The 26,468-nt window shown below is 46.5% G+C and overlaps 1 protein-coding gene across 3 annotated transcripts in view; it reads right to left on the bottom strand.

Moving 5' to 3' along the window:
• LOC135919847 (chitinase-3-like protein 1) overlaps window positions 1–16,933 on the bottom strand; it is a 36,232-nt gene extending 19,299 nt beyond the window's left edge. The window contains exons 1-8 of one of the 3 annotated variants that reach the window (XM_065453807.1): window positions 16,903–16,933; window positions 15,892–15,934; window positions 14,205–14,347; window positions 11,435–11,482; window positions 9,476–9,538; window positions 7,093–7,116; window positions 1,443–1,592; window positions 12–229 (exon numbers count right to left, since the gene is read on the bottom strand). In XM_065453807.1, coding sequence (XP_065309879.1) covers window positions 12–229; window positions 1,443–1,592; window positions 7,093–7,116; window positions 9,476–9,538; window positions 11,435–11,482; window positions 14,205–14,347; window positions 15,892–15,934; window positions 16,903–16,909 — 696 coding nt within the window. In that variant the 5' untranslated portion in view covers window positions 16,910–16,933. The remainder of the gene's footprint in view (window positions 1–11; window positions 230–1,442; window positions 1,593–7,092; window positions 7,117–9,475; window positions 9,539–11,434; window positions 11,483–14,204; window positions 14,348–15,891; window positions 15,935–16,902) is intronic. The other 2 variants (XM_070525683.1, XM_065453808.1) reach the window with 2 other exon arrangements.
• Window positions 16,934–26,468: the final 9,535 nt, after the last annotated feature.

The following is a 26,468-nucleotide window of genomic DNA, read 5'->3' as shown; positions in this document are numbered from 1 at the left end:
GCGAACATCACCGTGACGATGCCGGTGATGTTCGGCATGTTCCTAGGCAGAAGGTCGAGTCCGGCCAGGTGGAGTCCGTCGACGCCGCCACGGCCGAGCCAGGCGCGGGCGTCGGAGGCGAGGCGCTGCGCGGGCCAACCCGTGTCCAACATGGCCGCCAACTCCACCGAGAACAAGAGGCGGGCCTCGGGAGCCAGCTCACGCACGTGTAGGAACTTCCTGAACGCTTCTGCACCGGCGACAAGCGCGGGAACACAACAATTGTTGGCTCTGAATGCTTTCTTTTTTCTTGGAAGACCCGCATCTGATACACGCAAAGACAGCTACGAAAAAGCAAAAAAAAAGGAAGACGACAGGATAAAGAGTGGGTTGGTTTCTTAATGCTTTCTGCGTGTGTCAGTTGTGGCACCGTAAAAAATATGGTCGCTGTGAACATCGACCAACTAGCCGATCTCGCCATGATGTTCCTAGTTATTTTTCCTTGCAAGTGCATTATGCGGCTCACTGAGTTGTGGGCTTTAACAACCGCAGTCATTCATAAACCGTGAACTCTGGTGCCAGCGTCTGCAGGACCTCCTATGAAGTGTGATGGTGGAGCCAGAGAAGCACTCTGGACATCGTCGAATCCCTCCGTACTGTCGAATTCGGTAATGACGACATTTCAAGCCAATCAGCGAGGCCGTAGCAGACCTCCGGGCCAATCAGAGCTGACAAGATGGCGAAGCCGACAGTATGGCGGAATTTGACGATGTCCGGAGTAGCACCTCAGGAAGCTAGCCCCTGGGTGACATTAGCGCGGAGTACAAGGGTCTGCCCAAACTTTGTCCTGGTGGCTTCAAACGTCTCTATGTTGTTTTGTAAATTGGTCATTTTTAACCACATTCTGCGATATCAGTGCCGCAATATGCAAGCACGCGAGCCTAGAGTGCTTGCCTTTTGCTGCGTTCATAAAACTATCAGTGCTTGGAAATTTACCAATGTAAAGCGCAATAAACAACGTCACAAGAACGCTTGGAGCAAGCGAGAAACTTGGGAAAAGTCAATGTACTGACAAAGGTTCCCACGCTGGCTAAAAAATCGCAGTGCCAGAGTCCTCTCTAGCAACATTCATACATATAGACAGTATTTCAGGATTGAATTTTAGGCACATAAGCTGCCTACAATAGAAAGTGCCAACAAGGTCATGCAATTCAAGATCCCTAATCCGGGAAAAATACGCGCAACGCAGTTTCACTAGTGTTAGCTACATGTACGCCACGCGTTCAAGCAAATAATTAAGTGTAACATGAAGGATAAATCGAAGCGTTTGCTCGTCACGCTTAGGTATACAAGGGAGTACTTTTAAAATCATCCCATATCTAAAGCTATTGCTGTCTTTTTGGAAGTGGTGCAGCGAGGGGGAAAAAAGATAACGCCCGTTTCTCGAGTGTTTTTTTTTTTACCCTTGTCGTAGCTGTAGAGCACATCCTCGTCATCTAGCCTTGCTCTGTTGGGCACGCTGGCATAGATGAAGTGCGTACACACGCCGTACGGGTAGATGCCCAGGCGATACCGCACGGAGAACCGGCACAGCAAGTTGACGCTGGACGACGCTGCAGGTGCCACAGCGCACGAAAAAACAAAGAAAAAGAAAGGAAAATGATTAAGTCACTTTAATTGTGTAGGAGGTTGGTGGTCTATAAGGGACACTAAAAAGGGCTGTAAGAGCCACCGCAAATGTTGGTTACACACTGGACGTTGTAGGTTGTCGCTTGAAGAGCGATAATCCGGAAGAATTTTTCAAATTGGTTCATTATTAGAGGATGTGTGAGAAATTTGCGGCTTTGTGGGGAACCAATTTTACGTGGCCCGTGTTGTGTGTGAGCGCTTGTGGCTTTCGAGTGACGTCACAACAATTACTGCCCTACGGGACGTCGAACAACGCACGATCGCCTTGGTTACGGTGAAGCAGTGTGTGCCCTCGGAGTGCGGTGAGGTGCGTGTCTGTTCTACGTATACCGGGATTCGTTAGTAAAAGGTGTCGTGCCGCGTTTTGCTTACAGGGGTATGTATACATGGGTCAGTATACAGGGGTATGTGTACCCCTCGCTGCCTCAGCATCTGCCGAGGTTCAACATCGTGGAGGAGCGACTAGTCGTGCCTCGCCTTCTATTTATGGGCATACGGCTTTTGATGCACGGCAATGGACAGTCCGCCATCAAGGGGCCCAGATACACAGCTACCCTGGTTATCCACCTTGTCTTGTCTTGTGTCCCAGACAGTGGCGCGTACCCACTATGGGGGACTGGCCAAGAAGCAGGCGGTTTTCCTTATGGTTAGAAGTCTTAGAGTGGAATGGCAGTGAACTTTTTGTTTTCTTTTTTCTTTTTCTTCTTGTTCTTCCGATTTTCTTTTTGTTCTACCTCTTTCTGCTGCGCGTCACATTCCCAGTGGCGATATTGTGCGTTCTCCATTGGAGCATTTATCGAAGCCAGGTGCCGAAAACGGTGATGTTGCAAACAGTTCTTTTTACGTAGAGGCAATCCTGCATGTGACCTTATAGCTCTCTGGCTGCAACTCACAGGCCCCGCGGTGATGTATGTCTGAAATTTCTGCTGTTCAGGCACCGCAAAACTGTTTGATACTTTGCAGAAACGATTGCTATCGCGGCTTCTACGCGCTGCGTGTGTCTTGATGAGGAGCCCTTTAAGCTGGATTGGTAATTTATACTTTCGGTAGCCCGCATTCACTAAAAGAGTAATGTTCCTCAGAACAATGAAACGGCCAATAGCAACTCTGAACATGTCATTAGCGAAGGCCGCCGACCAATCAGAAACAGTTATCACGAACAATAACATTTGCAATGTTGGCCCCTAAAATGCTAGCTAACAACCAGATAGAAAAGCTACATAAAATAATGGTGTGCTGAACGACGTGCTTCACTGCAACAACAAATGTTTCCACGATCCCATAAGTCTAGCATCGACTGGCATTGCCTGCCTAGCTCTGTCGTCTCCCTTGCAGTACCTGTAATCTTCAGTCTCCAACCACATTCAAGTCAGTGCAGTCGAATAAAATTAGTGGCGAAACGTACTTGCTCGGACACTTTCTCTCTTCAGTGCGTTGCCAATAAATAAATAAACAAATGCTTATTAAGCAAATGAAAGCGCACTACACAAGGGATGACCGAGAGACGGTCGTAGCCCCGTGCCCGAGGAGGAGAAGGAAATAACTTTTTTGCGTGTCCTGCGAGTTGGTGGGGAGGGCCAAAGGCCCCGCCTAGGTGACGGCCAGGAGTTCGTGGGTCCTGGCGGCATCCTCGGCCCGCTCGACGGCCCATAGTTGATCCTCGACGGCGGAGTTTCCCTGCGCGGCTTCCCAGCGCGTGCGAAGGCTGTTCCCGAATTTCCATTTTAGTGAATTATCTCAGCGTTACTGACGTTTAAAGACAGCACAAGCAAAATGTTACACGTTATACCGATGCGGGTAACTTTCAGCGCATTGTAATAACATTGTATGTTTTACGCTTCTTTGAAGTGCGGCGCAATGAACTCGCGGTGGATTGCGAATCAGTCCGCCGAAAAAGTCCTTGCTTCACACTATACGCACGAGGAAGAGAACTTTCTTGTCCTCGGACATGTCCGGGTCGGCGTGGCGGACCGGCGCGTCATCTCTTCCGTGCATATCGCAACGTTCTCTTTTGGAAGTTGCGCACGGGATTCCAGTGTCGTTTCAACTCTTGTTTTATTTACATTTAATAAAGTTTTACTCTCTCTCTCTCTCTCTTTGCGGACAGAGCTCGTGAAGGCGATCAAGAAGGCGCTGCGGAAGAGGTCCCACGTTGTCAGGGTTTGACTAACGATTCTCTAATCACGTCCTGGCGGCGTCTTCTGAGGAAAAGTACAAATGCCGCAGCTTGTCGTCGGAGTAGTGGTTGTTGAATATAGCGACTCTTTCGAATGTTTCCAGCCATATGTCCGGGTCTTCAAAGGACGATGCGCGCAAGGTCGTTGACTTCCTGGGCCTTTGCAGCACGTTGGGGGACGCTGGGGCTGCCATTGTAGTTGTTGACTTGGCCACGATCTTCCTGGTCGTCGGAGTTTGTAGCCTGCGGCTTGCTCCATGGTCCGGGGCGACGCCGATGTTGTCTTCGTGGTGTGAGCTTGAAGCGGACATCCGGTACAAGGACGCAAAAGCACCTTCACCAGACGTCACGTTCAGTGATGGTCAAGAACCTTATCCCTTTCTTTTGCCGAACGGAGATGTTAAAGCACAGCTTCTTTCCACTGGCCATTGAACTCTGGAATTCACTGCCTGGAAGCATCCGCTCTTTACCTATGCAAGAATTTTTGAAAGCAATTACATATACTTGATATTCATATTTTTTGTGCCTGTATCTCGTTTTCTTGCTTTCCTTTTTTTTTCACTACCCACTCCTGCAATAGCCTCACCGAGGCTGCAGTATGTATAAATAAATAAATTTAAAAAATAAAAACGCAGTAGGAAAACAGTGAATGGTGAAAGTAACTCTTTGTGGGGCGATCTTGTGCCCTTAAAAGCAAGTGACAGTCGAAGCACAACGATGGCGGCAAAAACAAACGCGATAGCCGAAAATCAGATCTGCGGGTCAAGCCCGCCGGCTTTTATACATTACTTTTTGAAGGTCCTAGCGTAATAGCTGTTGCCCGCGTGCCTTCCAGAAAGTCCTACACAATTCGTGTCGCGCATACAATCTGGTTACACGAGATTCGGTGAGAACGTAGCCAACAGTTAGAAACAACGCATTCGAGTAAGTTCCAAATAATGTCGATCGGCGGGTCTTGCGCTGAGCGATAACATTTCTTTGTGAGCGGGTGGAATGCAGCCACCGGAAAAAAAACATAAATAAGTACACGTGTGAATAGACTCGTCGTCGCTTCAAGGCCGCTCAGGCGCTTAGTAGGTATGGTGTTGTGCTGCTAAGCAAGAATGCTGCTAAGCCGCATTTCGACGGGGGCGACATGCAAAAACGCCCGTGACCCGTACATGGAGGGCACGTTTTGACCCTTGGGGGTCAAAATTAATCCGGAGACTCTAAGTGCATCGTGCCTCATAATCAAATCGTGGTCTTGGCACGTAAAAGGCCAGATTTCATGCATTCAAGGCAGCCCAGCCGACACGATCGCGAGGCGTGAACTCGTATTTACTGACTCCAATATTGAAAATGCATCGAAGTAATGGCTGCCCTAAACTTCTTTTTTCAACGTAATATGAATTCAACCAAGACATTCGCAGGTTGTGGAAAATAATTCGCGCTTTCTTTGCTTGGCCGATAAACATCGTGCGGATGCTTTCCGCCAGAACAAGGCGCAGGAATAATTAATTTCGGCGAACCCTTCGTGTGATGCAACTCCAGATGCTTAGCAAAATTCGAAGGCACGCATATTGATCTTGTGGAGTTACCTCGTGAAATAAAACAATAATTGCGCTTATTGTTTGCGATCACGCATTGCTAATTGTGCTATCGTGGATAAAGAACAAGTCAGGGCTAACGAGAACGCGTTGTTTTGTTTCAGCTTTTACCGAAAGGAAAAACGATGGCATTACTTGATCTTGTACGCGTAGTGCAAGGCTAGCACTATGCTATAAATACCAGTGCAAGATCGCGCTCTCGAGTTGTAGCTCGCGAAAGGTCTTCTCCGTCGAAGTTTTTTTTTTCTTTGAACTTTCGTTTGGTCACTGTGGTAAATCAGTGAGTAATAGGCTGAGCAGTATGAACATTACAGGAAGCAAGTGAATTCGCAACAAAGGTGCCATCGTGGCTTAATATTCACGCCAAATAAGAATGCTTCCCTCGAGATTAAATGTTCAGCAGGACAGCTACTCGTTTCATATTCTCGTGTGACATTTGAACTTACAAGGTAGGTTGATCGATTTATTGATTGACAACAAATTCAGTTTTTTATTTCCCCTCGCTTGCGACTGTAAATCGGCGTTTTTTTCTGTTACCTCTGTCGACTTTGTTGTCTTCTTCTCTTTCTTTTTCAATTTATTTAAGGCGAATTTGGTACAACGTTGGCCAAAGGCTGAGGAAATGCCTTACTCGGCTGTGCAACTCTGGCAGCAGAGTAGTTACACGACACAGTATAGTAGCAATATCTCCATGAAGTCCCATTGAATTAATTTGCAACCTTTCCGTATATCTTCCGAAACGGGTCTTCTTAGAATAAATCAAACCCTGATATTTAACTGGCTTTCTTTTTATAAAGATTATATCTTTTTTTACAAGCATACCCCCTCAGTCACACAGCACCACGTGGACACCCACCAAGAGAGGGCGCTAGGTTTTCTTTGTTGTTGTTGTTGTTGTTGTTCTTGTAGTTGTTGTTGTTGTTGTTGTTGTTGTTGTTGTTGTTGTTGTTGTTGTTGTTGTTGTTGTTGTTGTTGTTGTTGTTGTTGTTGTTGTTGTTGTTGTTGTTGTTGTTGTTGTTGTTGTTGTTGTTGTTGTTGTTGTTGTTGTTGTTGTTGTTGTTGTTGTTGTTGCAAAGATTTCTGGAGCGAAAGGTGGCGCTAGTGTCTACGGGAGCCGCAACTACCACGAAGAAGCCGGCATGGAAAGAATTGTTAGTACATGGATTTCGCTACGCTTCGTCCTCTTTCTTGGCCTCCAACGATTTCGTGATTCTGCTGAGTTAATCATTCGCAACAAATTGCATTGGAATTGCAACAATTTGCAAACACTTTTTCTTCTTTTTCATGTAGTCAGAGGCCTATCGCCTTCGTGCGCATCGAATTATTCGATTTTTTTGAAAATTTACACAGTTAAAGTGCCATAAACAACGCCGCAAGAGCATCTCTAGCCGCAATCATGAAGATTGGACAAATCCATGCACTGTTCTTGTTACATGTGTTAGATGTGAACTGTGCCCGTGACATCTGAATCATCGCGGCACTAGCGTTTATTCTAGTAATTTTAATAGGAAACTCTATGGCAGTGCTAAAGCAATGCCATCTACGAGCAAAAGAAGTCTTATCATCGTTTTGAAAATTTTTTTTACGTAGGAAGATACAAAGCAATAACCAGTATTCAGCAAAATATTAAGGAAAAGGCGTCGCATTACGACGTGTACTTGCCAGAGGGCTTCATCGGTGCATCTTCTAGAAAGAGAATCACACAAGTTCACAATGAGAGTGAGTAAAACGTTGGAGAACACAATTAACGCTGCTCACCTTTTGCGTACTTCTATGAACAAAACACTAACACGGGGTCACTGTAAATTCTGTTATCTCTTCGCGTTTTCGAACAAGCGACTTCGTGTGTACCTGGATCCAATGTGAGAGTATAGGCATGCAGACGCTTGCGTACTCGAGCGCGGAATTCGGCAGGTGCAAAAGGAAAACTAGTATTCAATTAAGCCAGAATAGGCATGGCTAACGCAAACGGCAGCAGATTTCAGTCTGCTTTCTGAGACAATGACTTAACTTGGCGAGTTAACGCCACTTTTCCGTGTGACGTATACCTGTTTCTAACGTCTGTTCTTGCGTCTTTCGTGGGCCGATCCTGAATATTGTGCGACATAAATATGTAACAGAACTGATAATGATGTCTGATGATAGTGATGATGACGAATATAAATCTAAGAGTTTATTCTGAGAGCTGCGCTGAATGACGAAAATGACGACGATGATGACGATGATTGTAATGTTTGCGACGAGGAAGACAATTTGTGATGCAGAGCTCGACGGCGATTCAACCTCAGTTGAGGTCGATCAAACTTTGTCGCTCGAAATAAATTATATGAATCATACACCCCAATCAAGCCCCCTGTTCGTCCAGGAACGCATTGTCTGTCGTTGAATTCAGCAAGAGGTTCAATCACCTTCCAACTTTTAATGCGATGCATACTTTGCCTCATCCTTAGCACTTTGCGACAGGTAGGTAAGTGGGTAGCTGGGTAAGTTCCTGTCTCGCATTACCAAAAAGAAAATGTCGTGTCAATGACGGTAGAATCAAACATCTGCCGTCGAGCACAGCAGCTCGGTGCTTTAATCATTCGGCCACGATTGCTTTTGTTTTTATTGTCTGCTTGTCATCGCATACTGGAATGCAATACGAATACGTATTGTTTCTGCCGTTCCTAAGTCAGCCAGCTTTTTGAAACACTCGACGCCTGCGCCCCGTGCCACTTCCTCGTGTTCTTTTCTTGTGACGGCTCGCACGCTCTGAGGCGTGGTGTCACAATGCACCATCTCCGGGACCGGCCCACTTTCCTCAGTACCTTCCTCGAAGCACGCTACGTAGGAATTGTGCGGTGCTGCACCACCTTCGTGACCACCCAAGTTAATAATACTTTAAGATTTCTTCACCAGAGTACAAATGCCATTGAGTTTCTCATTACATTACCTAGAGGGAAATCTGGCGCTGCTGCGCTGTGGTATGCATGGGAATGCCGGTATATTGTGAATTCGGATTGGCATCGTTATCATAGAGACAGGACACCTTGAAGACGCGCCTCGCAAGTACCGTTCCGTCTGTCACAATGATTCATTTTTTACTAGAACAGCACGTGAAAAGCTGTTTTAGCTTTATTATTACGCGAAAACATGTTTTGTTTAACTATGAGAACTTCTTATTGTGCGTACGACTACATGTTACGTAAAAAGTATCAGCGGGCCGCTAAAGTTGGAGGACAGCCGACAAGATTCGCGCTCGCCTTGAAACAGTTGGTCGTCTGTTCTTGCTTTTCTTCGTTTGGTCATGTATCGTGGGTGAGTAAAGATGTAATATGCGTGAATGGAAACATTTTATGAAGATTTTACTTTGAGAACGCGTTATTCGCGTAGCCATATCCACGTTTTAGACGAAGCCTCTTACAACACCAGCCAACACGAGCCTCGCAGACACATATACCGTCATTCCCATGACGGCACGGTGCCCCCTTAAGAAACTCCCATAGACGGTGGCGCCAGATTAGCCTCTAGGTGTTATAGTGAGAAACTCTATGACAAATGCCATCGTCACGACTGCCCAACACGTGGTCGTTGATGACGTCAGGATATGCGTTTTTCCCTCGCTTAAGCTCACACACTACCTATGTAGAAACCAACGACTGACACGTTGCAAGCTCGCGTCGAACGACCGGCGGAGAAATCATGCCGTTGCCGCCGTACGATCGTCTTCAACGTGGTGGTCATCTTGCTGCTGTCGTTACGGGCACGTACGCTCTCGACCCACCGCCCACAACTACTCAATTGACACGAAAACGTTGGTTCACCTGGTGTTGCTTTGCGGAACACGAAACAGTGCTAGATATTTAGGTACCTGCAAAATGCTTCGCATAAGATCGATTCCCACAGTTCGTGGTATTTGCACATTTATTTTCTCATGAAAATCTCGAGGAATGCTAGGATTTACGCGTTACCGTCCACTTTGCATTGTAGCTAGCCACCGACTTCGTCGGCTGTACACAAATGTCCACTGCGTGCCATCCACTAAGTTGCACAGGTGTTAGCTTACGTTGGTCCATGGAGCTCTCTTCGAAGGCCTTTCTTATGACTGCCATGCTCTCGTCCTGTCCTTCTGTGCAGTCAAATTAAAGCAGAGAGAAAACGAAGACACTTTGTTTGTTTGTTTTTCAAAGTCAGACACGTTTCCACTTACTCATCACTCACTGTTCTTCAGGGTACTTTGTTACACAGTGCAAAGCACAGGCGAACATTTCATTTCACTCGGCGCTGCATATCGGCATCTCAAACTGAATTTGCAGATTATGAAGCATTGCACTATTATTAGCACGACAGTGACCTATAACAAGTGTTTAAGCTGACTAGAAGTATTACGCGGTGTCAGTTTCATGCTCCAGCAAAAACATCAAAATTATTTGGCTGGCTCAACTTAGGAGCTACTCGCGCAGATGTTTTCTACAGGGATCTTTACTGCCATTCATAGCTTCTGTTTCCGTCAGGGTAGAGGTTTGTGACGCCGCTTTAATGTGAAGCTCGGTTTGCGGGCCCTCCTATGGGACTTCACTCACCGCTTGTTGCGGAATCACTCAACACATGGCAGCATGATATGACATCGGCTTATGTCCCGATTTCTACTACCTCTACAATTGTGTCCGTGACCGACTCTGTTCTCTGCACCATTGTAGAGAACTGACGGAGGCCCGGTGTGCTCCAATCCCTCCCACTCCTTCTGGATACGTCCCTAAAACTCGCCTTACTTCGTCCATACCAGTTTTGAGCCCTGTAATCACACGTAAAGCAAAGTAATAAAAGTGTAGCACCTGAGCATACTTTCCCCGGGTTAAGAACTATGTTTCAGGACAGGCGTCGTGAGAAAATGGCCTTAGCTTTTGTAAAAGCGGTCGAAGACACTGTTTTCTTTTTCTTTTCGAGAACACTGCATCATCAAGGGACGACGAAAAAAAATGCCGGTGAAGTGAATATTTCGAGGGTGGCCAGCTGGCGTCGCACTAGAGGATTCACCACACGAACGTCACGTGACTTTACAGGTTCGCAGAAGTGTTTCAATGAACGAAAAGTGCTTCCTAGTCTTTTTTGAATGCTTTGTATATTTCGACTGACAAGGTGCTGTGCCTGGCTAACGCGGTGGTATTTCAAGACACAAAAGTATTTCAGTTCCCGAGACACCTGACTACAATATGTACAGGCCTCGCAAAATATGCACTACCATTTTTTTTTTGTCTGAAAAAGCTAAACTTCCTCTTTCTTCCTTGTCCTAACGAAGCTGTAGCCTTATTTAAGACAACGGGCTACTGAGAAAATACACTTTGTAGATGTATAATAGAAAGATAAAACATTGAGATGCTGGGTCGCTGTTGTCATGAGCTTATTTGTCATAAGCTCATTTATATTTTATCTTGTGCAAATAACCATAAAATGTACTTCTTTATGGATAATGATGGACGTAGCTCCAGCTCTCATGGCCTAAATCACTTGTATCTACGGGCCTAGTTTTGCAGCAAGCTAACAGAAGTGCTGTTTCCAAGCACTACGAAATAAAAAAGCAATAACAGCTTTCAGGAATAAATTCATCCCTTCTGCCGAACATTACTATCGACTCGACTACAGTTCTCTTTTATTTATTTATTTATTTATTTATTTATTTATTTATTTATTTATTTATTTATTTATTTAATGGCAGGACTAAGAAATCACACTTCATCTCACTTTACACTATCGTCACAGTCTCTGCTCAGCGGTGAAGTCATCCCAGCCTGACAGGAAATATCGGGAGGAGTAAGGTAATTAGTGCATTTTGCCGTGGTTAACGTGGTGTGCTTTTAGAACAGATGAAGGATACCTAAGTATCACTGTGCACGGAAGAAGTCACTTCATAATGCACAAAATATGTGTGTGAACTGCACGTACAGGACTGTGGGCACTACACTAAGCCAACGCTTGCACAAAGCTCTGAAGACGAGTCACGACTGAAACTGCGGCTCCTACTTGCCTTCTGCAGCGCCTTTACCTCCTTCATTGTCGAATCCATGAAGATGAGCTGTAAATGCCAAAAAAAAAAGTTTACTTGTTAGTCCTTCGACAGCTTCCCACTTCTACAGGGGCTTTAATTACCAAAATTGAAGCCCGTGTCCATAGCAAGTACCACAGGAGCCCGTGAACCTATAGCCTTACTGAGCCCGTTTTCTCGGTATTCACTAAACAAATTTTATAAGGAAGAGTAAAATCAATTTATGGCCACACCAGCCTTTGTTTCTTACTTAGAAAATACTGGCAACCCCCTGGGTCATTACCAAATGGGTGAAAATAGATGCAACATTACATACACATGAAATTAATACATTGCTGCGCTAGCAGGACAATAAAGACTGATGAGGGTAAGTAAGAAACTTGCCCTTCTAAGTCATTATTTTCCTGTTAGCGCAACAATGTATTCATTAGATCTCAGCCAGTTCACCCAACAACAAGCTCTGCTCACATACACATGAAGCATATCTAAACCTACCTTTACAAAGAAGCTCAATGTGTCAGCAAATTCAAAAGAATTTCACTTACAAATGTGCTTACATTTTATTGGCTTTTCCGCAACCGGCCAGTAAGCTTTCGTGGCCACGCCATGACTACCAGCTTAATTTGACCGCAGGGTGAAGGACTGTTCAGGGATCTCGCCTATCCCTTCCGCACTTCGCCCAACTTCTGAGCAACTCTAAAACCTTTGGGAACTTATCACTTCGTCTAGTCATCGGCCTCTCCCGACTGCGCTTTCCTTCCCTAGGCGCTCATTCTGTTGCTCATATATTTTAACGGTTATCACTAAAGTGATAACCGTTAAGCCATTTCTTCCTCGTAAACTTGGATTGCAGTTGCGAAGGAAATAACGACCACCGATCAAGACAATAAATAAGTGTGCATACCTTTTGCCATGATGAGCACCCATCAACAACATAAATGTGTTTGTACCTTGGTTCAAAATTATGTGTTACCTCCGTGTCGTGCGCTAAACAGCTTCGCTGGTCTACAACCTTCACAGAGGGGAAGGGCTCATAATTTTTGGCGGTAAGGAAACCTCGATCGTGACAGCTGCGACAGACGACCGGAAAACTGCGTGAAATAGCCGTCCCCGTCAAACTTTCGTGCCCAATATTTCGGTGCGCACCAGGTGGTAAGAATTATCACACTGCGTTTAACGACGGCTGCTCTAATCGCGGGTGTAGCTTTCTCGGCCAGCCGCTGCGACTGCGCTACAGCGGGTGCATTTCAAAGAACAATCGCGGAGAACTTGACAATTGTTGGGTGCAGCTGTAGGTAGCTTTTGCGGTGCTATGTAGATGCGTGTGTGTGTGTTTGTGTGTGTGTGTGTATGTGTGTGCGTGTGTGCGTGCGTGTGCGTGCGTGCGAGTGTGTGTGTGTGTGTGTGTGTGTGTGTGTGTGTGTGTGTGTGTGTGTGTGTGTGTGTGTGTGTGTGTGTGTGTGTGTGTGTGACAGTTAAGACAGTTAATGAAAATTCCCCTTCCTACACACACACGCACACACACACACACGCACACATTTCTTAACTTCGCTCTAGGTTCTTTTTTAAGTAACCAGTTTTAGGCAACCTTTGTCGAAAATTTAAGACAGTTAATGAAAATTCCCCTTCCTACTGTCCTTACAGTTTAAATTTATTTATTTCACATGCAACAAATTTCATACAAAATTGGTCCAGAAATTGTCTCATAAAAGCTTTTCTGCTTTTTACCTGAATTGAAATAGCCGCTATCGGAGCTGGCCCCTCTTCGAGCAAGTTTTCATGGTCACTGCTGATGTTTTCGCGACAAACATTAGGTATACAATGACAGACGACATTTTTTTAAAGGAATTCTTAGTGTAGATAAGCAATGTATAAAGGGCTGCTGAGGAAACACTGAAGAATGGCCAGGCTGGCGTGTTGTTTACTGCATCTATACAATGTTACTAAATAGTCGGAGTAAAGTAAAATAGAAGCAATCGATTACTATTGAGTAATTCTTCAAAAACTTCCGTAGGGCAGCAATTGGAAACTGTAATCAAGTACATTTTTGAATGAAGTCAGTGTAATTGTAATCGGTTACATTTTTTTTCTTAAAATACGTATGGTTGTACATGCGCTTGCATTGCCTCTATTCCGTCCACTCATTAACAACCACTAAATTTGTGAGCGCTGTTCTAGAATACGTTCCGTGCATGTTAACGCATTACTTTCCTTGCTTGGCGTTTATCTTTCAACGTACTCGTCTTTTCTCTATATAGTTGCATTGCATCATTTCGTTGCGATATATTTACGTCAGCTTGTTGCATCTTCGTGCGCCACTTACTTCACACTCGAATATTTCCCAATACCTAAGCAGACCCACCCTCCGATGTCTTGCGACGAGGCGGCAGCATATGCAAATTAATAGTGAGCATAAAAGTCAAATCAACTGCTGGCACGCTAGTTCGCTTGAAGTTTCAAGAAATGTTGAGTTTTCGCCTCTTGATCCCAGATTTGTGTGACTGCTTAACACTTCTCTTTATCCAAGTTAAAGTAAGTTGCTGGCTTTGGCTCAGCTGCCATATGGTCCCTCGCTGTCGAGCCATTGGTCGCAGGTTGGATTCCCGATTTCGGCGGCCGCGCCATTTCCTGCCGAACACGAAATGCCAAACACGCTCACGCAGTACGCTCTGCGGGGAAGATCGAGGAAACCCAAGTGACGAATCTATCCAGAGCGTCCTCCAAGTGCTGGTAAATGCGCGCTGGAACTAACCTTCATGGTGCGTCATGCTGGCGAAGGCGAGGAGCGCCGCCGAGGCCAGTGACGTCACCGACACGACGGTGAGGAACAGGCCGTACTGGCGCCACCCCGCGGCCGGCAGCCACCGCGATACCCACGGCTGCCGATGCGGCTCCCTGCGCGCGGAGGGAACGACGGCATTACCGAGAAGACTTCGTAGATACTACGCGGCATGTTAATATAGCTAAGCCTTCTTCGACCTTTATGCCCCACACTGCGTGTGCTGACCGCTGCTGTCCTGGCGATTATCCAATTGGATCCACTGGATATTTGCCACTGCATGTTCCATCTGCCCGTACGGAGAACTTGAGCCGCCGAGCATGAGCAACTGGGCGCGTGTCACTAGATGTGGGAACGTTCTTTGGCCAAATCTCGCAGAACCTGCGCGTTACACTAGGTAGGTGCCCGAATATACAAGTAACTATAACAAGTACCTGAGCACGCAATTAACATTAGCAAAACTGTTTCTCTTGCAGGAAGAAACAATATACTCGTGTCCATATGTAACACACTTCCCATCTTCCGTTCAGATCCTATGCTCCTTGAGTAAGCACATTTGAAGCAAACGCATTGCTTAACTATCGCTTGGTAATAATTTACAAAAAAAAAGTTAAGAATAGGCTGCGTCTTACCTCAACTGCCAATCTAAGAAAGAACGTAAACATGTCCGCAATAAAGATTAGTAAGAGGCGATTGGAAGAATGGTGGAAGTAGGGGAAACGACAAAAAACGGACACGTACAAGAGCAAAGTTTGCAATAGGGGGTCAGAAAATTTGGTTGTCAGAGTTCATAGTGTTTTTCTTTCTTTTTTTTTCTTTTTTAACATAGGTAGGACATTAGGCAGTATAATAACAAGAGCTTGGTGGCGCAACCCACCACCCCGTTCCAAAGGGGACGCACATAACATCCATCCATCCATCCATCCACCATTACGAACAAAAAAAGAGCGTAAACGAGAAGCGGACGGAGAAGGATGCTAGCGCTAAGAGATTTAAACTAGAGAAAAGCAGAAGAGAAAATTCCTAAGCGCAAAGCCGCATGGTTCTCGCCAGGCTGATTATAGAACTAGAACCAAAAAGGAAGGAAGCTGTTTTGAAATCACCAGAAGAAAAGCTTACAAGATAGGTGAATACCAGACAGCTGGAGACAAAGTGGAATGAATTGAACTTATATATGTAAGGGAGAAAAAGATAGAATTCACTTGTACGAGCGATGACAATTACATCGGTAATATACAGGTCTCAATGCAGGTAATCGAAACTGCAAGCATGGGCAGAACATAATGGCGTAAGGTGATGCGCTTCATCCTTTACTATCTATGTCCGTGTCGTTTAAACGCTGTATACCCACTAACAGTGCCTCTAGGGCACCACTAGGGGTGCAAAAATAGATGTTCTTCCACGAAAACTATATCTAAAAGCTATATCTACACTACATCTTACGCTCATTCTCACCGCGGGTGGTACGGTTGACTACGATACAGCGCCCCCTTTGCAACGAGTGATTAATTCGTTCCACAATCCCTCACAAGGGATCTCCTCAGACGGAAAGTGTTGCTGCGGGAACTTGTAGGGAAAGGTGGTTTCCCCGCCTACCCCCCCCCCTGAAAAAAAAGAAGATTTTGAGTTGCTGCGAGAAGAAAACCTCGGCGATACTTACTCTTTGGTCGATGCCATTTCCTCGCTTCTTGTCCACCTGCCAACTGCGGAAACAAGTGGTTTTTTTCTTGTTGAGAAATATTGTGACAGAAGTCATGTGACTGATGGAACGCGTCGTAATGTTCTCACAGCAATCAGTAAATCATTAATAAAGTGCACCACGCAATGACGCGTGAAGGCTGTTGAAGCCTTTGTCAGATTCATATTCGCTAGATTTTTTATGGTGAACTTTGCCATGACTGCTCGGATTGAGGTTTTGAGGAATAGGTCAAACTGACCATTGAAATGAAGAGCAGTGTTACTTGAGCTAAGGAAGGGGGGAATGTAGCGCGCATTTGGTTTTACACCCAGCACGCCGAGCATGCAGACACCTTGAAACACCAAATACCGACAAGCAACTGCCTGTTTCTTGATCTCAAATGACTTTTTCACCAAATTCGCTTTCGCCAATATCACCTGCTTCAGAACTTGTGTGTGTAAACTTTCTTGAAGCAAGGGTTCCTCTTGTATCCTTTCGCCATCAAAAACTTGGAACGCGCGATACATTATCGAGAACAGGAGTAAGTTTTCGTAAAACTTGAGGCGAACCCTGTTATAATCGTAAGATGTGCCCAAATCCGCAACCTTTACGGAAAAAAAAAATCTGGGGGGAGTACGCAGGTATGCAAAAGATGTCCGTTGAAGACGCGCGCCATCAGGCGCCAACCAAATGGAGCGTATTACCGACGTGTTCTCCTCGAATCTTTGTGTGACGTCAGTGCGTTCAGCAGCGCGATAACCACGTTGTTGAACATGGATTCTTGCGCCCTGTGGTATGAAGTTTAGCCAGCGTGGGCAAGGAAACGCGTTTGCAACGGTCGCCATGAAACTATACACGAATGCGCTAGTATCAGACAAAGCCATGGCTGGAAAACGTCACCGATACGATCTATGTGGTTGTATGACTGGCGTACACTATCGTGCTTGTGATGAAAAAAAAAGGGGAAAGGCGTTCTGGGCCCAGTTTTCTTACCAGCCATCCTTACAGTCTTCTTCTGCTTCTTCTCGACAAAGCGAGATGCTGATGATGATGATGAAGCCTCAGGTAATGGCACAAACCCACTGAGGGGGATAGGCCACGAATCGGGTGGTAATATGACTCAATACATAAAATAAAATAAATTGGTTAATAAATAAATAACTCGAAAAAAGAAAGGGAAGCAAATAATTCAAGATGTAAAATAAACTATGAATACATGAGATGAACTATTGATCAATACTATAGTAGGCCTTGCGTTGATAGGAATGTTTAAAAAAGGGGGGATATACTTAAACTTGAGTAGGCTAAATTACGAATAGTAATAGTAAGATTTGAACTGTGAATTTGTGCTTTTACTTTTTGAATTTTCTAAACTGCAGTAGAAATAAATCAATTCTTCAAACTGAAAACTATTAAGAAGGCATTCTTTTTGTGCCACATAGGAAGTTATAAATGGCTAGGCAAACGTTCCTGTGGCTATATCCCAAAACTGTTGCTCCAAGCGAGAGTATAACAGTGCTGCTTAAAGGTAATCCTAAATTTTGAAGTGGAATTTCTAGATGCTGTTGTTTCTGTTGTTGCTGTGGCCTCGTAACATGGCTTGTGCATACCAGGAGCAGTACGGCCGCACAGAAGGTGATAAAATGATATTAGCACAAGAATAAATAAAGGAAACAAGCAATCGAAACCGAAAAACTCGTTATTGTTCTTGCCTCAAGAGATGATATACCGACTAAATGTTTGGCCACTTAGGAGGAGCTACTACCTTCGCGCAGCAAGAAAGGAATCGAAAAGGTGGAAAATATTTCGCCACGTTGGAATTCTATGTTGCGATTTTACAGCATAAAACGAACAAAATTGCATTTTTGCCCATAATTCGAGGCAGTAACACGACATCTGCCTCAATGTTGAGCGCAGTAAATCAAGCACTCTTTCTTGCCGCATCCAGTGGAGTTGGCATGTGCAGATAGGCGAAAGCTGATGATGATAATGATGATAACTTTGAAGTCTTCGGCCCATGCCCACTAAAGAGAATTGTTGAAGGGTGGGGCAGATTTTACAAACGTACTACTAGAATACGTTTCGAATTTCATAATTTTAATGATTAAATTAAAGCCCAAGAAATCTCCTTTCGAGGTGAGAGAAGATAGCTGTTCTGTTACTCATTAAAGCACGTTCGCCTAACTTTTTTTCTATAAAGTATGTGTGACTACGCTTCAAGGTAACTACAAAAAAGCTTCCTCGTAGTTCGGTTCGATTTTCTTTAGCTGTAAGCAACACGCATAGGCACACGGAGAAGTATTGTTTGCCAACAATTTTATTTGGAAAATCTGCTAAAATGCGACATCCCGGGTACAAATTAAGAAAATTTCTTAAGGCCGTATGACGAGCAACAAAATTAGGAGCCATCGGTAAAAGCTACGTTCTCATAATAGCAATGCCGACGTCTGTCTGGTTCACACTGCCTCATGTTTGACAATGCCAAGAGCATCAGCACTGTGCTGCTGCTGATGATTATGATGGCCTGTGAAAAGTTGGCACGCGACCATGCGAACGACAATTATTCGAAAGCTGAGAATCGCAGGTCCCGTATTCACAAAATTGTTCTTACGCTAAAATTCTTCCTAAGAACAGCTGCTGCAGCAACTCCTCATGTTGGACATATTATCGAAGGTGGCCGCGCAATAGCTAACAGAATTAACGAGCAAAAATATTTGTGAATTGGGCGGCAGGTGCATATTTTATAGAATTAGCGTCCTCTCTGAAATGAACGTTAAGGAGCGGCCCTCCTGCCCCACACACACTTTGGCTCATGTTAAGGGTAAGTTGTGCATGACCCTCGAATAACAGTCAGTGTACCTATTGACGTGGTTAACTGTGCACTCGCGAATACCTTTGCTTTCCAACGTTTTGTCGGCAGCTCCGCACCAACTGCCAACTTCGCATTTGCTTGCAGAAAAAAAAAAAGCATTGGGGCTGTAGGCACCGGGCGAGCGATGGATGGATGGATGGATGGATGAATGTTATAAGCGTGCCCTTTGGAACGAGGTGGTGGGGTGCGCCACCAAGCTCTTGCAATTATATTGCCTAATGTCCTACCTAAATTAAACAATAAAGAAGAGAAAAAAGGAAGAAAACACTATGAACTACCACACCTAAATTTTCTGATCCCCTATTGCGAACTGTGCTTTTGTACGTCTCCGTTCTTTGTTATTTCCCTACTCTTCTTCCGCCGATCCTCCAATCGCCTCTCACTAACGCCTATCGCGGACATGTTTATTCTTCCACTGCTCCCGTTGAACCCAAGGGCTTCAAGGAGGCCAGTGGTGCCTAAATCAACCACTGGCTAGGCGTTTTCACATTCTAATAAAACATGCTCCGTAGTTTCCCGCAGCAAGCACATGCTTTCTCTTCCTTCTTATATCTCGCTTTATAAATGCGTGTTCTAAGGCATCCCTATCTTGCTTCGAAAAGTAATGAGCTTCCCTTTGAGTTATAATAAATTGTTTCTTTCCTGATTTCGTTTTTTTTACTCTTAAGTAGTTACTCATGGCAGGGTTCTTTTTCATTGCCGCCGTCCCGATCTCGCTTCGAAAATTAATGAGCTTCCCTTTGAGTTATCACGAGTTGTTTCTCTCCAGATTTCGTTTTTTACTCTTAAGTAGCTACTCATGGCAAGTTTCGTTCTCGTTGCCGCCACCCATGAGATTATTTCAACCTCTGACTTTCCGCTTGACCTTCTTTGTTGCTGTGTTGCCCACCCTACAGGCCGCATACTTGCTGGTAAGCTTCCTAGTTCTTTTCCTCCACTGTGAATCAATGTTCTTCCTCTACAGATACCTGAACACTCTCCCAGTCTATTTACATTCTTCCATATTCCTCAGCCGTTCTTCATACTCAATTTTACTGCGAGCTTCCCTCACTTCAAAACTTGTCCAGCCCATATCACCCTGCACAGCTTCATTTGTAGTCTTCCCGTGAGCGCCCAATACGAGGCGACCCACTAACCTTTGGTTCCCGTCGAGTCCTGTTTGTACCCCTGATTTAAAGCAAACAATCACGTTTCTAAAATGAGTTTCCACCGATGGCGCCCTCATGCGGCGGCATCGCGAATGTAATGACATGTGACTGCCGGTCCGGACCAACACCTGTCCAGGAGGCGTTGCCGGACTCGGCAGGCGCTGCTGCCAGCTACGTTGATTTAATATGTTCCTTCCTTTTTTTCTGTTTTGCGTTGCCGAATGACCACGTACTTGACACCAAATCTGATCAAACCTGTGTTTTTGGCTGCGCGAACAGTTCCTGAAACATTGACTGAAGCTGGTTAGGTTATTCACTTCAATCGTTTTTTATCGCGGCCTCACCAGATGGAACGGCGGAAAGGCTGGATATGCGTGGTCTGTAGGCAACAGTAGGTACAGTGCTCATCAATTGAGACGCGACACTCGAAGCACATGGTCGCCGGCGCTTTTTGCACCAGCTGTATGCGCTGGGGACAGCGAGCTGATGCATCGCAGTATACAGTGAGAGCGAGAACATTTGGGACGCATTGTGACGGCATTCGGTGCTACGGCGATCGCGTAGAGCTCACCTGTGGCGCAGGAAAAAAAAATACGGTGCTAGGCACGCGTTCCAAATATAGCGTTTCAATCGCTGAGCACTGTGCATTTCCGACGCTGCTTCGCTATGGTCTAGTACCTGTAGTTCTAACATTATTAAATGACCCGCTCATACGCGAGAACTTCGTGTCCCGTGGCATTGCCTCTCTTCGCCTCCACAGCTCTAACGGCTCCGGAGCTTGGGCTACGAAGGCGAACACTCAGGTTTGCAGTCGCCATTTTGCCGTCTAATAAGGGCATCAGTCTTGCTTTTAGGGTATATTTTCCTTCCTCGCGCTTCCCAACTCGATTTGCGTCCGGTACGGGACTGTTTGTGGCGCATCGATGGCGAACGCAAACGAACCGGCGTGTTTACACTTGCTGCCACTGGCGGCTCACGTCGTGCTGAGCTATGTGAAATAGACTATGGCTGAAGGCTGAGATAGTTTCTAAGACAGCGAGAATGACGAAGCATTGCAAAAGTAAATGTCATTGCGACGGACAGAGAACGGGAACTTACCGACACGTGTGCGATCGGCGAAGCAGCTCAGGAAACAAAACAACGGAGACCTACATCTCCTTTTCTTTGTCCATAATTTTAGAAACCACAGGTCTTAAGCGCCCGCTCCTGCGTTGACCGTCGTCGTAACCGAGCTAACGAGCATAGCGAAGGATGAAAGAGTGAACGCGGTGAGAGGGGTGCATGAAAAACGGCGATAGCGAAGAAAGCGCAAGGAGGAGGGTTCAGCGGAACCATGAGGTGGAGGAGGAGGGCATGGCGAAAGCGTGAGAAGGAAAGCGTAGTACTCCGCGGGGACGACCGCTACGAGATGGCGCCAGAGTAATGCGTCGTCGTCTATTCGCCGATGGCATGCGGAAAGCCATATATGGAACACCATATACGGAACCAAAGCGCTGCATGAGCGGAGGTCTGTCTGAGGCGGCTGCTGTGAATCGCCCCCACGCGTCACCCACGCGCTCGTTCTCGCGATCTCTCGATTATCGAAGCGGTCGCGCCACACTTCGCTCCGTTTGCAATGTGCTGCAGAAGACAGATTGTCCGCGCCAGGCAATATAACGCGAAATGAAAACGTTTATAGATTTCTCATTAGGGAATATCGTAATCATCGGTGATTTTTTTCCTCCAGAAAGAAACGGTACAGCCTGTGCCGAAGCCGAAGGCGGTACAATGTCTCGCAGCATCTTCGTAGCGTTCAGCTAGGAGGAAAGGACTGGGGAATGAGAGCCAACCCCCAAGGTGTGGGTGCAGGTTAGCACAGTGTCCCAAAGCGTCAACTGCCACGAGACGGGAATGGAACAGACCGACACGCTTATGGTCGTGACGCAAGGAAAAAAGTTATTAATTCTGGTGGCCGAAAGGAATCTACAGCGCTCACAGGTGCTTTAGCTCGTGCTTTGTGGGACGTGGCGTATACGTGGCAGTTGTGTCAAAGAAGTGTAATTCCGTCGAAAGCCTTTACAACGAAATGCTTTGGGCCTCCGAACGTCTCACATCATTGTAAAGGCCGCGCAGCTTAGCCAATAACACGTAATTCCGTTCTATAGAGCGATGCTCGACTATAGTTGGCGTCGGCGTGAGAGATACATGGATACGGCTCGAACATCGCGTTGCTATGTCTGTTACTTGTAGGTTGTGCACCAAAGACAAAGGTGGAGACCGTCACTGCCATTGGAGCCATGCAATACGCTCGCAAGCCTACATGTTATCCCTGTTAACCTCTGCAGTCACCATGGTAATCTTTGCATTTTCTGACAAATGCTTCATCATGGTTTGATTAACGACAAAACCATAACAGTCTTCGCATACCGCTTCGGTAGAAGCGAATACCTTTTATCTCAATATCTCTCATACAAAGCCTTTGAAAAGAACAAACGCGATGTTGAAGGTCACATTTGGGAAGAAGGCGCTTTTTGAGAATCGAAAAAAAAATTGGAGGCTTATCAAGGTTAAGCCCAATGGATGCGAAGCATCCACTGGGCTTAACCTTAGCGTATCTTTAGCGTTTGGAGGCATCTTGACCGCATACACGCCCGGCGCAAAGACGCTGGCGCGGTTGCGGGCACAGAGACTGACGCGACGGCGGGCGCGCGCCGCTTCATCCCTGGCGTGACGTCACATATCACGTGATGCAGCGATGGTGGCGCCGCCGCCGCGTCGCGCGCGACGGCGCGAACCGAAGCGTGGAGGCCTCCGCCGGGCGACATCCCACGGCGCGATATGAGGCCCCATCTGCAGCCGGTGTGACGTCATCACGTGACGTCACATCATGTGATCTCACTTCAGGGTCAATGGTGGCCACCGCCGGGAGGCGACCGACGGCGCGATATGAGGCCCCATCTGCAGCCGGTGTGACGTCATCACGTGAAGTCATGTCACGTGACCTACTTGAAGGTCACTTGAAGGTCAGTGGTGGCCACCGCCGGGAGGTGACCGACGGCACGATATGAGGCCCCATCTGCAGCCTGTGTGACGTCATCACGTGACGTCATGTCACGTGACCCCACTTCAGGGTCAATGGTGGCCACCGCAGGGCGTCGCGCGAAGGCCCGAAACCTACGTTAATATGCTTCGCATAAAAATACAACATCGCCATTGACCCTCATTTGCCAGAAAAATCATATTACAGGAACGTCACAGTGTAGGTGTGATGTTGTTTTGAAGCATACGAAGGTTGTGGGACCGTTCCCACACGTTCCCCTATGTTGTTTTTGGTGTCAGTGGTGTCCACAAGCTTCGCATGCGAAGGCTGTGGGATCGTTCCCCACGTGCGGCAAGTTGTGTTTTCATCCACTTTCATTTCGAGTAATTTATCGCGTGTTTATTTCATTTATAAGCACAAGTAAGTTCCCCTGTGCTGTCCTTAGTGTCAGTGTTTGTTGGCTTCTCATGATATGACTAATAAAAATCAAGCCCCTCGGTTAACCCCCTTTCTACTCGTTTAATATGGTTAGTGGTATTTAGCGAAAGAGAACAAAACACGTCAGCAAATATGCACATTCAGCATTTTCGGCGATTGTATACTGGTCACTAAGAGCACCCTCAATAGATGTTGATGGAAATTAATTGCGTACTGCTGACACCTGTGCACCCGAAAAGACAACACATTTCGCGTTGTTTACTCTGCGAAAGGAGTCACGAAACGCTCTACCAAGCGAATTTCAGCGAAGTATTAAAGAGACGGACAAGGAATATAACGTTGATCTTTATTGGTAAACCACGCTTCTGCAATAGCAAAACATAACTTCTTCCGTGAGCGTAGGTTTCGTAAGACAGAAAAACTGCAAACTTGAAATGTTGCGACGGTGTTCCGTGTCGTTGTTTTACCGCACCGGCTCAAGATGACGTCGCTTGTTTTTAAGAATCTGCTAGGTTGTAGCATATTTTTGTTGGCAAAGAAAGACTCTTTAAAAAAAATGTTTTATAGAGTGAGCTTAAAAGGCCTTTATTTTTATCTTTTATTTATTTTTCTATTTTTTATTACTACTTTTATTGCTAAAACGGGATGAAGTTTGAGACACTGCCTCCAAATGTGTGACGGAATACTGACGTACCGCTGCTTAGGTGTCGAAGCGAAATTGGAGAAGGCGTTGCTGGTTCTGCGTTTTCATTGTTACAGTAATTAACCTTTTTTCGCCATTATAAACAAAACTGCAGGTATGAAAGAATACGTCGCTAGGGTAAAAATATTTCGGTCATTCGGCAATCAAGCGACCATAAAACGAACGAAACTTAATGCGAAATAAGAAATTAGGGCTCTGCTTGAGATGCAGCAGAAGAAATTTCGATAAGTTATGAAATCTGTGCACGTGCAAAGGGGGGCAACGCCGCTAATGACGAAGGAATGACGTGATAGCTGCCTGACGCATGCGCACAAGATGTTACACTGTTTCTCCTGGCAGTGGTTGTAGTAAACATTCCCAGACACGAGTTGTTAAGTTGGTTAAACCCAGTGGATGCGAATCATCCACTGGGCTTAACCTTAGCGTATCCGTAGCGTTTGGAGGCATCTTGACCGCATACACGCCCGGCGCAAAGACGCAGGTGCGGTTGCGGGCACAGAGACTGACGCGACGGCGGGCGCGCGCCGCTTCATCCCTGGTGTGACATCACATATCACGTGATGCAGCGATGGTGGCGCCGCCGCCGCGTCGCGCGCGACGGCGCGAACCGAAGCGTGGAGGCCTCCGCCGGGCGACGTCCGACGGCGCGATATGAGGCCCCATCTGCAGCCGGTGTGACGTCATCACGTGACGTCACATCATGTGATCTCACTTCAGGGTCAATGGTGGCCACCGCCGGGAGGCGACCGACGGCGCGATATGAGGCCCCATCTGCAGCCGGTGTGACGTCATCACGTGACGTCATGTCACGTGACCTACTTGAAGGTCACTTGAAGGTCAATGGTGGCCACCGCCGGGAGGCGACCGACGGCGCGATATGAGGCCCCATCTGCAGCCTGTGTGACGTCATCACGTGACGTCATGTCACGTGACCCCACTTCAGGGTCAATGGTGGCCACCGCCGGGCGTCGCGCGAAGGCCCGAAACCTACGTTAATATGCTTCGCATAAAAGAACGTTACTGTTGAGTTGAACGTCGCTGAGCGGTTCTTCGATTTGTGAACTCCTCGCGGGTGAGTGAGCGCGCTGAGACGCTTGGTGCGTTTTGATTTGGCTGCTCACACAAGGCGCAGTAAAAACGCAGGAGAGAGCCGAGCTTGCGCGGCCAAGGAACGCGCGGAAAAAGAGAAATATTTCACGAAAAGAACTATAACGCTTTCTCATTTCCACACGAAACCAATCTTAACCCATGTATTCAGAAATGCATCTCAACTTGAAGCCCGCACTTCATCTGACGCCTGGCGTGACAGCGCCCAAGACGCTCGTTGCGTTTCCTTCGACGGGTTGACCACAGACGTCATTTAAATCAAGTGAAGCGTGGTCTTCAACTTAAGGTGCACTTCTAATACGGGGAGTTAGTGTCTCTCCCAATTTTTTATGCGAAGCATACTAGCCGCACAACCACGCTCTTCCTTGCTGCGCAGCGCGCGGCCGCGTAGCTACCATATGACGTCATAACAGCTGCAAAAGCGGATGCTCAACTCGTGCGCTCGCTTACGCCGCGTAGCTACATAGCCGGGTCTCAGCTCGCGCACTCGCCTGCGACCTAACTCCCGCTCCTCCCGCTAGGGCACTGACGTCACAACAGCTGCAAGCCGGGCTCAACTCTTGCGCTCGCCTGCGGTCGCACAACCGGTGCTGCGGCCTAACTCCCGTTCCTCCCGCTAGGGCACTAGCGTCATAACAGCTGTATAAAAGAGCGCTGTATAAAAGAGCGGTGATATTGATAGCGTCAAGATATTCTCTCGATTTGTGCTCATTACAGCCGAAGTCAACGACCCACTGGGGTAGCAGCTTGGACTTGATCCTGCACAGGAATGTGGCGAGAAAATACGAGATAAGCGATGTTCAAACAAAGAGCCACTACTTTACTACTGATCACTACAGCGTATTTATTGGTTTGAAAATAAAGGAATAAGCAGAGTAACGCATGAGTTGTTTCTTCGTCTGGCCGAACCAAATATAGCCAAGCAACAGCAGTTCACCAGGCTAAACAGTGGTTCAACAACTAAAATAAAGGCTAGTATGCTTCGCATCCTGGGCTTAACCTTAGCTAAGCCACAGCCATTTTTTTTCGCGCGTTTGACTGTTTCTTTGACTGAATATTCGAGATTGTAAACGTTTTCGGCCAGGTCAATTTCCTTTAGCGCCCTAGGAATCACGGCGAACACGGGTCAAATGTCAGGGGCACAAAAGAAGCAAAGTACGCAAACGAAGTGTGTTTCACAGACCAGTCTAAGAGCAAGTGTTAGCTAGGGGAGAACTTCGATTTCCTCATTCAAGTACACGCGAAACGCCGAAGCAATCTCATCAGACGACC

Source organism: Dermacentor albipictus, chromosome 9 (assembly GCF_038994185.2).
Source record: "Dermacentor albipictus isolate Rhodes 1998 colony chromosome 9, USDA_Dalb.pri_finalv2, whole genome shotgun sequence".
NCBI lineage: Eukaryota > Metazoa > Arthropoda > Arachnida > Ixodida > Ixodidae > Dermacentor > Dermacentor albipictus.
The sequence above is the reverse complement of the archived record's forward strand: the minus strand, read 5'-3'. Positions and strand labels throughout refer to the sequence as shown.